General features: G+C 42.2%; 2 protein-coding genes across 2 annotated transcripts in view; both read left to right on the top strand.

Annotated features, from left to right (window-relative positions):
- LOC127418585 (gastrula zinc finger protein XlCGF57.1-like) overlaps positions 1–14,067 on the top strand; it is a 70,759-nt gene that overhangs the window by 15,756 nt on the left and 40,936 nt on the right. The window lies entirely within an intron of this gene.
- Positions 1–14,067, top strand: part of LOC127418548 (zinc finger protein 616-like) — a 137,096-nt gene that overhangs the window by 102,893 nt on the left and 20,136 nt on the right. Inside the window, exons 4-5 of the mRNA XM_051659125.1 lie at positions 9,149–10,768; positions 11,443–11,519. Of these exons, the coding sequence (XP_051515085.1) occupies positions 9,149–10,768; positions 11,443–11,519 (1,697 nt within the window). The remainder of the gene's footprint in view (positions 1–9,148; positions 10,769–11,442; positions 11,520–14,067) is intronic.

Here is a 14,067-nt window from a genome sequence, read left to right as displayed (position 1 = left end):
ACAGATGAAATGAGGGACTTAGATATCAAAAATAAATCTGTTCTAGAATAAATCTTATGGACTGATGAAAAAAAAATATAGTCCCTACCAGATGGGTTCAAAAGTCGCCAAATATCTGCAAGACAAAGATTTTTACACATCCTGTGAAGCGTCACCGTTGCTCTAGGGGGCTTACACACTTTTGCTTCACTATGATCAAGGACTGAGTCCATCAAAAGATTAAAGTCTCCTCCCAATATTATATCATGAGGGGTGCCAGCGGTTTGCAACATCCCTTCAAGATCTATAAAAAAGCCCGGATCATCAGCGTTAGGCGCATAAATATTAGCCAAAATCCTTTGCCCCTGAATTTCAGCTAAAACAATAATGACTCTTCCTAATTTCTTTAATCTGTTTGAGAAATTTGAATTGTAGATGTTTATTAATCAATATAATGACTCCCTTGCTCTTACTTGAGCCAGCACTAAAGAAAACATGTCCACCCCATATCTTCCCAAATTTTTCAGCTTCCTGCGGGGAAAGATGTGTTTCTTGAAGAAACACAATATCATATTTCTTACATTTAAGAAAAGAAATAACCTTCCTTCTTTTTATGGGGTGCCCCAACCCATTTACATTCCACGTGGAGAGAGACAACTTATTCATATTAACATTTGACATATTGATATAATAAAAATAAATAAATTGTGTGTCAAAAACAAGATTATACAGACCACATTCCCCATTAATGCAACAATCAAACCCTGAACTTCCCCCTGAACAAAACAAACAGAAAAAAGAAAAATGTGCGCATTAAACCCACGCACGACAGTGCCAACTGGCGTCAATCCCTTGAAACTCAAAGAATCCATGTACGACTACGAGAGCCCCCGCGACAACTTTGCCATCGGATTGCTCAAGTCCGGTGCTTCTATACAAATTTTGTAAGGCAAAATTACATAACAGAAAATACTTTGTAAAACAGACCCCAGCCAACAGGCAGAATAACAGAAAAAACATGTAGACTCATTCACAGAACCGTCTCGAAGGTGTGTTCACAAAATAAACTCCAGCTGATATAAAGCCGTTCAGTTTCCTCGGACAGACAAGCAATTGTTCAGTGAGCCAGCTTTTATGAATTCAGCGGATGACATAATCATTCCAGTGTTCCGTAAAAATACTCAACAAAACAGACTCCAGCCAGAAGGAGAAATAAGCACAAAGAACAAACAGATTTATCCACAGCTGTTCCAAAGGAGTGATATTCAACAGAACAAGCTCCAGCCGCTAGGCAGAGCCAGCACGAAAAACAAAACTGGCATCCCGGTTCCTTGGATGATCAAGAGCCAAACTAACTTAATAAAAAAATAAAATAAAATAAAATACACCATAACTTACTCAGCCCGTCAACTTTATAAAAGACGTCCTTTATGTGAGCATGTAGATATTTTGCGGTCATCCAAAGTGTCCATTCTCGATCTGGCCAGAAACTTCAGTGTAAAAAAGATCTTCCATCAATGCAAAAGTTTCTTGGAGTCATGCCACAAAACAAACTCCAGCTGCTAGGCGGAGCCAGCGCAAAAAGAAACAAAAATGGCACCCAGCTTCCTCAGATAATAGAGTCCCTGAACCGCGAGTCAGTCCACTAATATAAGAAACATCAAATGGCTTACTCCAATGTATTTATGAAAGAGAGTGCCTGTTTTGGACGTGTAAATACTTTGCGACCATTCTTCGTTTCTGTTCTCAGTTTGGCAGGAAACATCAAAACAAACGAGATCTTTTTCTGATGTAAGAGTTTCTTACATACCGATCGCGTTTCTCTCTTGTCGAATTCGCAAAGTCCGGGAACAAGAAAATATTATGGTTCTTCCAAGAAAGCTTCCCTTTGCTCCTCGCCTGGCGCAACACGAGATCTTTATCGGATGATCTCAGAAATTTGGCCAAAATCGATCGAGGCCTTTCTCCCTCAGCAGATCTCCGAGCAGGGACTCTGTGAGCTCGCTCGATTTCCAGCTTCTGGCCTGTTATGTCGAGCAGACTCGGGAAGAGCTCATCCAGGAATTTCACCATATCTCTGCCCGCTTCATGCTCAGGAATTCCAACAATTCGTATGTTATTCTGTCGGCTCATATTTTCAAAATATTCCAGTTTTTCCGAAATTAATTCCAAATCTGTTTTGGACGCGGGCAGATTAGCGGATAATTGATTAGTGACATCTTTTTAATGTCTCCAGAGTCTGAGGATTTTGACTTCTTTGCCATGTTTACCTCAAAGAGCAAGTATGTAACTGGGTGTATCGAATCTCACCAGATTATAACATGAAAATAATTTTAGTTCGCAGAGCTCGTGTCTCACACGTCTGCTTCTCGCATGGCGTCCCCGGAAACTCTGAATTTTCCACTTCTTAATAAGTGATTGACTGGCATTTTCAAGGCTTTGGATATCTTTTTATATCCTTTTCCATCTTTATAAAGTTTCATTACATTGTTACGCAGGTCTTTTGACAGTTCTTTTCTGCTCCCCATGACTCAGTATCTAGCCTGCTCAGTGCATCCAAGTGAGAGCTAACAAACTCATTGACTGTTTATACACAGACACTAATTGCAATGTAAAAAGCCACAGGTGTGGGAAATTAACCTTTAATTGCCATTTAAACCTGTGTGTGTCACCTTGTGTGTATGTAACAAGGCCAAACATTCAAGGGTATGTAAACTTTTGATCAGGGCCATTTGGGTGATTTCTGTTATCATTATGATTTAAAAAGGAGCCAAACAACTATGTGATGATAAATGGCTTCATATGATCACTATCCTTAAATAAAAGAAAATTTTTTGCATGATCAGTCATATTTTCAAAATCAATGCCAAAATTTCACAATTTCTGCCAGGGTATGCGAACTTTTGAGCACAACTGTGTGTGTGTGTGTGTGTGTGTGTGTGTGTGTGTGTGTGTATATATATATATATATATATTAACATATGATTAACAGAGCTGTTCTTGTGTATAATCATATAATAATCTTTTTGAGTTTGATGAATGTAAGTCCATTATAATCATGATGTTTTTGTGTTAGATATTCATCATGAGAGAGCAGGTGAATGTGATCCAGCAGATGCTGCGGACACCAGTGCAGATGTGTTCAGTGAAGCTGCTGGACTGCAGGAACCTGATGGAGATGGAAGGAGAAATCAAACTAGAGGAACAACAGAGTGGTGACCATGATGATGAAATCAAAGCAGAGGAAGAACAGGGTGATGATGATTTTATTCCTTCAGGTATGTTTCTATATGTTGTTTTACATTTCCTTCAGCTGGAACAAACATGACGATGTAACAAATCTTCCACAGACAACAGTAAGGCTGAAATACACTGAGCCAAAACATTATGACCACTCACAGGTGAAATAAATAACGTTGATCATCTCCTAACAAGGCGACAGGTCAAGGTCTGGGTAGATTAGATGGTAAGTGAACAATCAGTTCTTGTAATCAGCGTGTTGAATACAGGAGAAATGGGCAGGAGTAAAGACCTGAGCGACTTTGACGAGGGCCAAATTGTTATGACCAGACGACTGAGTCAGAGCATCTCTGAAACGGCAAGGCTTGTGGGGTGCTTCCGGTCAGCAGTGGTGAGTATCTACCGACAGTGGTCCAAGGAGGGACAAACCACAAACCGGCAACAGGGTGTTGAGCTTTGGGTGCCCATCGATGCGCGAGGGCAACGAAGGCTATCCCATGTGGTCCAAACCGACAGAAGGTCTACTGTGGCACAAGTCACTGAAAATTAATGATGGTTGCGGGAGGAATGTGTCACAACAAACAGTGCATCACACCCTGCTACGTATGGGGCTACGAAGATGCAGACCAGTCAGACTGCCCATGATGGCCCCTCTCTACCATCAAAAGCGCCTACAATGGGCACGCAAGTGTCGGAACTGGACTTTGGAGCAGTGGAAGAAGATTGCCTGGTCCGATGAGTCCCGTTTTCTTTTACATCACGTGGACGGCCCTGTATGTGTTGCCTTGGCCTCCAAATTCTCCAGACCTCAATCCTACTAAGCATCTGTGGGATGTGCTGGACCAACAAGTCTAATCCACGGCGACTCCACCAACATATAGGACTTGAAGGATCTGCTGCTAATGTCTTGGTGCCAGAAACCACAGGACATCTTCAGGGGTCTTGTAGAGTCCATGCCTCGGTGGCACGCTGAAGACCAACAACATATTAGGCAGGTGGTCATAATGTTTTGTCTCATCAGTGTATACTTTTGTTATAAAGACTGACAATGCATTTGAATCAGAATGAGCTTTATTGCCAAATATGCTTACACATGCAAGGAATTTGTCTTGGTGACAAAAGCTTCCAGTGCACAAACAATACAACAATGGAAAAATAAAAATCATTCAAAATAAGAGAACAGAATCTTATATAAACAGTTGTGCTCAAAAGTTTGCAAGAACAGCTCTGTTAATCATATGTTAATTATATATATATACACACACACACACACACACACACACAGTTGTGCTCAAAAGTTTGCACACCTTGGCAGAAATTGTGAAATTTTGGCATTGATTTTGAAAATATGACTGATCATGTCTTTTATTTAAGGATAGTGATCATATGAAGCCATTTATTATCACATAGTTGTTTGGCTCCTTTTTAAATCATAATGATAACAGAAATCACCCAAATGGCCCTGATCAAAAGTTTACACACCCTTGAATGTTTGGCCTTGTTACAGACACACAAGGTGACACACACAAGTTTAAATGGCAATTAAAGGCTAATTTCCCACACCTGTGGCTTTTAAAATTGCAATGAGTGTCTGTGTATAAATAGTCAATGAGTTTGTTAGCTCTCACGTGGATGCACTGAGCAGGCTAGATACTGAGCCTTGGGGAGCAGAAAAGAACTGTCAAAAGACCTGCGTAACAAGATAATGGAACTTTATAAAGATGGAAAAGGATATAAAAAGATATCCAAAGCCTTGAAAATGCCAGTCAGTACTGTTCAATCACTTATTAAGAAGTGGAAAATTCAGGTATGTCTTGATTCCAAGCCAAGGTCAGATAGACCAAGAAAGATTTCAGCCACAACTGCCAGAAGAATTGTTCGGGATACAAAGAAAAACCCACAGGTAACCTCAGGAGAAATAGAGGCTGCTCTGGAAAAAGACAGTGTGGTTGTTTCAAGGAGCACAATATGACGATACTTGAACAAAAATGAGCTGCATGGTCGAGTTGCCAGAAAGAAGCATTTACTGTGCCAATGCCACAAAAAAGCCCGGTTACAATATGCCCGACAACACCTTGACGCCTCACAGCTTCTGGCACACTGTAATTTGGAGTGACAAGACCAAAATAGAGCTTTATGGTCACAACCATAAGCATTATGTTTGGAGAGGGGTCAACAAGGCCTATAGTGAAAAGAATACCATCCCCACTGTGAAGCATGGTGGTGGCTTACTGATGTTTTGGGGGTGTATGAGCTCTAAAGGCATGGGGAATCATGTGAAAATTGGCAAGATGAATGCAGCATGTTATCAGAAAATACTGGCAGGCAATCTGCATTCTTCTGCACGAAAGCTGCGCATAGGACGCTCTTGGACTTTCCAGCACGACAATGACCCTAAGCACAAGGCCAAGTTGACCCTCCAGTGGTTACAGCAGAAAAAGGTGAAGGTTCTGGAGTGGCCATCACAGTCACCTGACCTTAATATCATCGAGCCACTCTGGGGAGATCTCAAACGTGCGGTTCATGCAAGACGACCAAAGACTTTGCATGACCTGGAGGCATTTTGCCAAGACGAATGGGAAGCTATACCACCTGCAAGAATTTAGGGCCTCATAGACAACTATTACAAAAGACTGCACGCTGTCATTGATGCTAAAGGGGGCAATACACAGTATTAAGAACTAAGGGTATGCAGACTTTTGAACAGGGGTCATTTAATTTTTTTCTTTGTTGCCATGTTTTGTTTTATGCTTGTGCCATTCTGTTATAACCTACAGTTGAATATGAATCCCATAAGAAATAAAGAAATGTGTTTTGCCTGCTCACTCATGTTTTCTTTAAAAATGGTACATATATTACCAATTCTCCAAGGGTATGCAAACTTTTGAGCACAACTATATATTAGAGCTGTCAAAATTAATGCGTTAAAGGATTAGTTCACCCAAAAATGAACATTCTCTCATTTACTCTGCCATCCCAGATGTGTTTGACTTTTTTAACTGCTTAACCTAAGCTCTGTAATAATTCAACTCTGGAGGACCATAAAATGAGTCAATGGGTGCCAAGTTTCAGAAGATCCAAAAAGCACATCTAACCATCTTAAAAGTAATCCATACGACTCCAGTGGATTAATTAATGTCTTCTGAAGCTAAATGCTAGGTATAAGAAATAAATCAGAATAACTTTTTTTTTTTAACTAAACATGTTCGCTTCCGACCAGCTGTGGTTTGCATGTTGACAACGGTGGAGTTCAAACTGCCTCTGCATATTCATACATAGATACCTTATTAGCAGCTGTTCTTATGAATGAATCAATGAATGAACGAACGTTACATTTATATAGCGCTTTTCTGACACTACACTCAACTTTACACAGTGAACAGGGGACTCTCCTCAACCCTCCAATGGACTGCAATACTGTTTCAACACAAAATCAGTCTATGCAGTGGTCCTCCATTCACTTGCATTCAAACCAATTCAAAAAGCTCTCCTTGTTGACCATTCCAAGATGGCACCACAGTCAACGTATCCAAACCAGCTGAATGAGGCATCTATGTGTGATTATCTATGCTCCTCTGTTGTAAACAACACTGCAATTGCATATTTTTCATATGTCATGCGTCAGTTTTCGCGTGAACTTGCCAGCGCGTTTGCGTCACGCGAGAGGCTGCGTGATCTCGACCCTCGTGAATTATTTATATATAATTATATATCCATTTTGGAATGCCCAATTCTCACTACTTAGTAGGTCCTCATTTACATTTACATTTATGCATTTGGCTGACGCTTTTATCCAAAGCGACTTACAGTGCCCTGATTACAGGGACAATCCCCCTGGAGCAACCTGGAGGGACACAATGGTGGTGGCTGTGGGGATTGAACCAACAACCTTCAGCTTACCAGTTCAGTGCTTTAGTCCACTACACCACCACCACTACACCACCACCACTCCTCATGGTGGCACGGTTACTCAGAACCAGTCTGGCCATTCTCTGTTGACCTCTCTCGTCAACAAGGCGTTTCCATCCGCAGAACTGCCACTCACTGGATGTTTTTTGTTTTTGGCACCATTCGGAGTAAATTCTAGAGACTGTTGTGCATGAAAATCTCAGGAGATCAGCAGTTACAGAAATACTCAAACCAGCCCACCTGGCACCAACATCATGCCACGGTCAAAATCACTGAGATCACATTTTGTCCCCATTCTGATGGTTGATGTGAACATTAACTGAAGCTCCTGATCTGTATCTGCATGATTTTATGCACTGCACTGCTGCCACACAATTGGTTGATTAGATAATCACATGGATGATTGTTGGTGCCAGACGGGCTGGTTTGAGGATTTCTGTAATTGCTGTAACTGAGGATTTCTTCTAATCTCCTGGGATTTTCACGCACAACAGTCTCTAGAATTTACTCAGTGGTGCCAAAAACAAAAAATATCCAGTGAGCAGCAGTTCTGCGGATGGAAACGCCTTGTTGATGAGAGAGGTCAACCGAGAATGGCCAGACTGGTTTGAACTGACAAAGTCTACGGTAACTCAGATAACCGCTCTGTACATTTGTGGTGAGAAGAATAGCATCTCAGAATGGGCCTTGTAAGAGAGATGACCAAGAACCTGATGGCCACTCTGGTTGAGCTCCAGAGATCATGTGTGCAGAAGGACAACCAGCACTGCAACACTCCACCGACCTGGGCTTTATGGCAGTGTGGCCAGACGGAAGCCTCTTTTCAGTGCAAGACACAAAAAAAGCCCCTAATGGACTCTCAGACTGTGAGAAATTAGATTCTCTGGTCTTATGAAATGAAGAATGAACTGTTTGGCTTCAATTTCAAGCATCATGTCTGGAGGGAATCTGGCACCGCTCATCACCTGCGCAATACCATACCAACGGTGAAGCATGGTGTTAGTAGCATCATGCTGTTGGGGTGTTTTTCAGTGGCAGGTACCGGGGGACTGGTCAGGGTTAAAGAAAATCTGAAAGTAGCAAAATACAAAGATATCCTTAATGAAAACCTGGTCCAGAGTGCTCAGGACCTCAGACTGGGCCGAAGGTTCAACTTCCAACAGGACAATGACCCCCAAGCACACAGCCAAGACAATGCAAGAGTGGCTTAGGGACAACTCTGTTAATGTCCTTGAGTGGCCCAGACAGAGACTTGAACCCAATCGAACATCTCTGGAGAGACCTGAAAATGGCTGTTGACCAGTTGTCCCCATCCAACCTGTCAGAGCTTGACAGGATCTGTAGAGAAGAATGGCAGAAAATCAGAGAAGAATATAGCTGCAGGCATTGCTCCAAAAAGGGGTGGTCGCTCCAAGCATCCATTGAAGATTTAGGAAGCCCATTACCTAACCCTTTCCCTAAACTTAACCATGAGTGGAAGTGATGCCCCCTTTTGGAGTTGGCACAACCCCCTTTTGGACTAACCATGCCCCCTTTTGGAGTAACCCCTCCCTCTTTTGGAGATTCCGTCCCCATTTGGAGGTCTCCGGCCTGCAGCTATACCTACTTGGAAAATCCCCAAATCCAGGTGTGCAAAGCTTGTTGCATCATACCCAAAAAGACTTGAGGCTGTAATTGCTACCAAAGGTACTTCAACTAAGTACTGAGTTAAGGGTCTGAATACTTATGTACATGTGATAGTTCAGTTTATTTCTTTTTTTACATACATTTTCAAAGTTATCCAAAATCTGATTTTTGCTTTGTCTTTATGGGGTATGGAGTGTAGATTGATGTGGAAAAATAATTCAAAGCATTTTAGCATAAGGCTGCAACAACAAAATGTGAAAAAAAATGAAGGGGTTCGGAAGGGTTCGGAATGCAATGTAATTATGTTCTACCATTATATAAGGGTTCAATTTAATTTCTTTTTACATTTGTCCCTCTTGAATTGATTTTTGTCAATTTACTGTGTTCATTTTAGAGCTGATGGGTGTGAAAGAGGAACTTCAAGAGCTGAATGAAGTGGAGGAGAAACATCATGATTTCATAACTGGAGAAAAATCTTTGAGTTGCTCTCAGTGTGGAAAATGTTTCAAAGATAAAAGCAACCTTATTAAGCACACAAGGATTCATACTAGAGAGAAGCCTTATAAGTGCCATCTGTGTGGAAAGAGTTTCTCACGTAAAGAACATTTTACTGTGCACACAAGAATTCACACTGGAGAGAAGCCTTACACGTGCCAACAGTGTGGAAAAGGTTTCAGACGTAAAGATTACCTTAATCTGCACACAAGAGTTCACGCAATAAAGAAGCCTTACACGTGCAATCAATGTGGAGAAGTTTTCAAACGTAAAAAACACTTTATTCTGCACACAAGAATTCACACAAATAAGTCTTACACGTGCCAACTGTGTGGAAAAGGTTTTGCATGTAAAGAAAGTCTTAATGTGCACACAACAATTCACACTGGAGAGAGGCCTTTCACATGCTCTCAGTGTGGAAAAGGTTTCAAAACTAAACGAAACCTTACGAAGCACACAAGGATTCATACTGGAGAGAAGCCTCACACGTGCCATCTGTGTGAAAAGAGTTTCGCACGGAAAGAAAGTCTTACAATGCACATAATGATTCATACTGGAGAGAAGCCTTACATGTGCCATCAGTGTGGAAAAGGTTTCATTCGTAAAAATCACCTTAATCTGCACACAAGAGTTCACACTGGAGAGAAGCCTTACACGTGCCATCAGTGTGGAAAGGGTTTCATGGATAAAGGAAGCCTTAATAAGCACACAAGAAGTCATACTGGAGAGAAGCCTTACACGTGTCATCAGTGTGGAAAGAGTTTCGCACGTAAAGAACGTCTTCATGTACACACAAGAGTTCACACAGGAGAGAGGCCTTACACATGCCAACAGTGTGGAAAAAGTTTCAAACATAAAGAACGCTTAAATCTGCACACAAGATTTCACACGAAGCCTCACACATGCCAACTGTGTGGAAAAGATTTCGTATATGCAGCTAGTCTCAAATATCATCTCCGCGGTCACTCTGGAGAAAGGCCTTTTAAATGTGATAAATGTGATAAAACATTTGTTGTGGAATCAGTCCTAAAACAACATCTGAAAACACACAGAAATGAGAAGCCTTTCAAGTGTTCTTTTTGTGGAAAGGGTTTTACACATCCTTCCTATTTTAAAGAGCACCAGAAAATACATTCCGGTGCCGAGGTGAATAAGTGCTCTGAATGTGGGAGGACCTTTACTACAGCCGGCCACTTGAAAGAGCACCAAAGAATCCATACTGGAGAGAAACCTTTTATGTGCTCATACTGTGGAAAGACTTTCAGTAGGTCACATGGCCTGAACAAGCATGAGATAATTCACACCGGAGAGAAACCATACAAGTGCTCACACTGTGGAAAGAGTTTCACTCGGTCACAAAACATGAAAGTACACGAGAGAATCCATACTGGAGAAAAACCATACCACTGCTCCTCATGTGGAAAAGGTTTCAACCGATTAGGTCATCTACAGAAACATGTCAAAAATAATTGCCCAAGTAGTGACAGTGAGCAAAAACCATCTGGTCCAAAAATATCAAGTAAATAGTATGAAAGTAAGGTATAGTTTGTTTTTCTGCATTTTGGATCACCTTGCACACGGTCGAGCACTCAGCCTTTCAAAGTATACTCTTTTGACTGCAACCAATCACAAATGCGTTTGATGCATGCGCATAAGACTGCTTTGACAGCAGGTGCATGCGCCAATGACGCGTAAAGACAAGGCCTGCGTCTGAGTGTTGAGAAAATCTGGCCCGCACGTGGACCGTCCGCACAGACTGTGCTGACAACGAAATGTGCTTTATTGATACTGAGCTCATTACGAAGTGTACTTTGCTCTTCAGGCCCCCTTTACACCTGGTATTAACTTGCGTTTCATTGTGTCAGGATATTCTTTAGCTGGATTGCATTTACACCTTGCTGTCACATGTGCTAGTTGATGTGAATGTTTCTTCAGCAAGCTTTCCACTCTTGGTGGTTCTTTGTTTAACCCTTTAACCTTTGACATCTTAAACAGCTGCCCAGGGTCTTGATTAGTAGAATACAATGAGCAAATTTGTTTCACTCAGACATAATGATACTCAACATAATATAATGTGTAGATCTTGAAATATTCCTCAAAGAGTTTCATTGCAAGTTATGGTGGCTAGTCACTAATGGCATATAACAGTTTCTCTGGAATGGATTCACTGAAACATGATCCTTTGCATCATAGATGTGTTAGATCGGCGTCATTGGATGTCTAAAGAGTGTCTGGAATCCATATTGGGATTGAAGCATAGTCCCACATGGGTGAGCAGAGGCAGAACGCACAGATTGCGCACAAGAGGGCACTCAACAAATTTTTTGGAGTGATGGAATAAGGTGCCCATATGGTTGTTTTTCATTATTGGGGGCCATGATTGACACACTATATTGCCAAAAGTATTTGCTCATCTGCCTTTAGACGCATATGAACTTAAGTGACATCCCATTCTTAATCCATAGGGTTTAATATGACGTCGGCCCACCCTTTGCAGCTATAACAGCTTCAACTCTTCTGGGAAGGCTTTCCACAAGGTTTAGGAGTGTGTTTATGGGAATTTTTGACCATTCTTCCAGAAGCGCATTTGTGAGGTCAGACACTGATGTTGGACGAGAAGGCCTGGCTTGCAGTCTTCGCTCTAATTCATCCCAAAGGTGCTCTATCGGGTTGAGGTCAGGACTCTGTGCAGGCCAGTCAAGTTCTTCCACACCAAACTTGCTCATCCATGTCTTTATGGACCTTGCTTTGTGCACTGGTGCGCAGTCATGTTGGAACAGGAAGGGGCCATCCCCAAACTGTTCCCACAAAATTGTCCAAAATCCCTTGGTATGCTGAAGCATTCAGAGTTCCTTTCACTGGAACTAAAGGGCCAAGCCCAGCTCCTGAAAAACAACCCCACACCATAATCCCCCCTCCACCAAACTTCACAGTTGGCACAATGCAGTCAGACAAGTACCGTTCTCCTGGCAACCGCCAAACCCAGACTCATCCATTAGATTGCCAGATGGAGAAGCGTGATTCGTCATTCCAGAGAACGCGTCTCCACTGCTCTAGAGTCCAGTGGCGGCGTGCTTTACACCACTGCATCCGATGCTTTGCATTGCACTTGGTGATGTATGGCTTGGATGCAGCTGCTCGGCCATGGAAACCCATTCCATGAAGCTCTCTATGCACTGTTCTTGAGCTAATCTGAAGGCCACATGAACTTTGGAGGTCTGTAGCGATTGACTCTGCAGAAAGTTGCCGACCTCTGCGCACTATGCGCCTCAGCATCCGCTGACCCCGCTCTGTCATTTTACGTGGCCTACCACTTCGTGGCTGAGTTACTGTCATTCCCAATCGCTTCCACTTTGTTATAATACCACTGACAGTTGACTGTGGAATATTTAGTAGAGAGGAAATTTCACGACTGGACTTGTTGCACAGGTGGCATCCTATCACAGTACCACGCTGGAATTCACTGAGCTCCTGAGAGTGGCCCATTCTTTCACAAATGTTTGTAGAAGCAGTCTGCATGCCTAGGTGCTTCATTTTATACACCTGTGGCCATGGAAGTGATTGGAACACCTAAATTCAATTATTTGGATGGGTGAGCGAATACTTTTGGCAATATAGTGTATCATTTTAATTTTTTTTTAAATATATTTTTGAGATGTTTGTTTTGAAGTTATTCCGTTTTAATGTTCAATAAAACACGTGAATACTTGCTTGGAGAGGTTTTTGGACACTTCGATAAATAAAAGACCACCATGGTTCCAAATGCCAAATCCAAATCATTTTTTCCTGTTATAGTTGATGACACAAAAGTTACTTTGATGACCTTATATTGCTACTTTTTAGAGATATAAGCTATTATTTTTGGGTTTGCCAGTTAAGCATGAAATCTTTAATTCCTTCAGCACTGTAAAAAATCAAGGCAACATGATGCAATATGATTTTTGAGTCTTAAATAGTCCTCAGTACCATTACCTTTAGTCAATTCTTTAGTCAGTGTTCACTAAATGCAAAAATTATTCTTGAGATAACTACAAATTTCTTGTTCAGCCAGTTATCAGTTCACAATACGAGAACTGAACGTTGTATGTTATATGTGTGTTATGTAGAACTTTTCTGACACTACACTAAAAGCACTTTACATTGTCAACAGGGGACTCTCCTCAAACACCACCAATGTACAACATCCACCTGGATGATGCGATGGCAGCCATAGTATGCTCACCACACACCAGCTGTTGGTGGAGAGGAGAGAGTAGAGCCAATTAATGCATGGGGATTACTAGGAGGCCGTGATTGGTAAGGGCCAACAGGGGGGAATTTGGCCAGGACACCACTACTTCCTACTCCCTACACCCCTAATCTTTAAGAGAAGTGCCCTGGGATTTTTAATAACCACAGAGTCAGGGGCCTGGGTAGCTCAGCGAGTATTGACGCTGACTTCCACCCCTGGAGTCGCAAGTTCGATTCTAGGGTGTGCTGAGTGACTCCAGCCAGGTTTCCTAAGCAACCAAATTGGCCCGGTTGCTAGGGAGGGTAGAGTCACATGGGGTAACCTCCTCATGGTCACGATTAAGTGGTTTTCGCTCTCAGTGGGGCACATTGTAAGTTGTGCGTGGATCACGGAGAGTACCATGAGCCTCCACATGCTGCGAGTCTCCACGGAGTTGTGCACAACGTGTCAAGTGATAAGATGCGCGGATTGACGGTCTCGGAAGAGGAGGCAACTGAGACTTGTCCTTCGCCACCCGGACTGTGGTGAGCAACCGCACCACCACGAGGACCTACTAAGTAGTGGGAATTGGGCATTCCATAATTAGG

The sequence above is a fragment of the Myxocyprinus asiaticus genome, chromosome 28, assembly GCF_019703515.2.
Source record: "Myxocyprinus asiaticus isolate MX2 ecotype Aquarium Trade chromosome 28, UBuf_Myxa_2, whole genome shotgun sequence".
NCBI lineage: Eukaryota > Metazoa > Chordata > Actinopteri > Cypriniformes > Catostomidae > Myxocyprinus > Myxocyprinus asiaticus.
The sequence above is the reverse complement of the archived record's forward strand: the minus strand, read 5'-3'. Positions and strand labels throughout refer to the sequence as shown.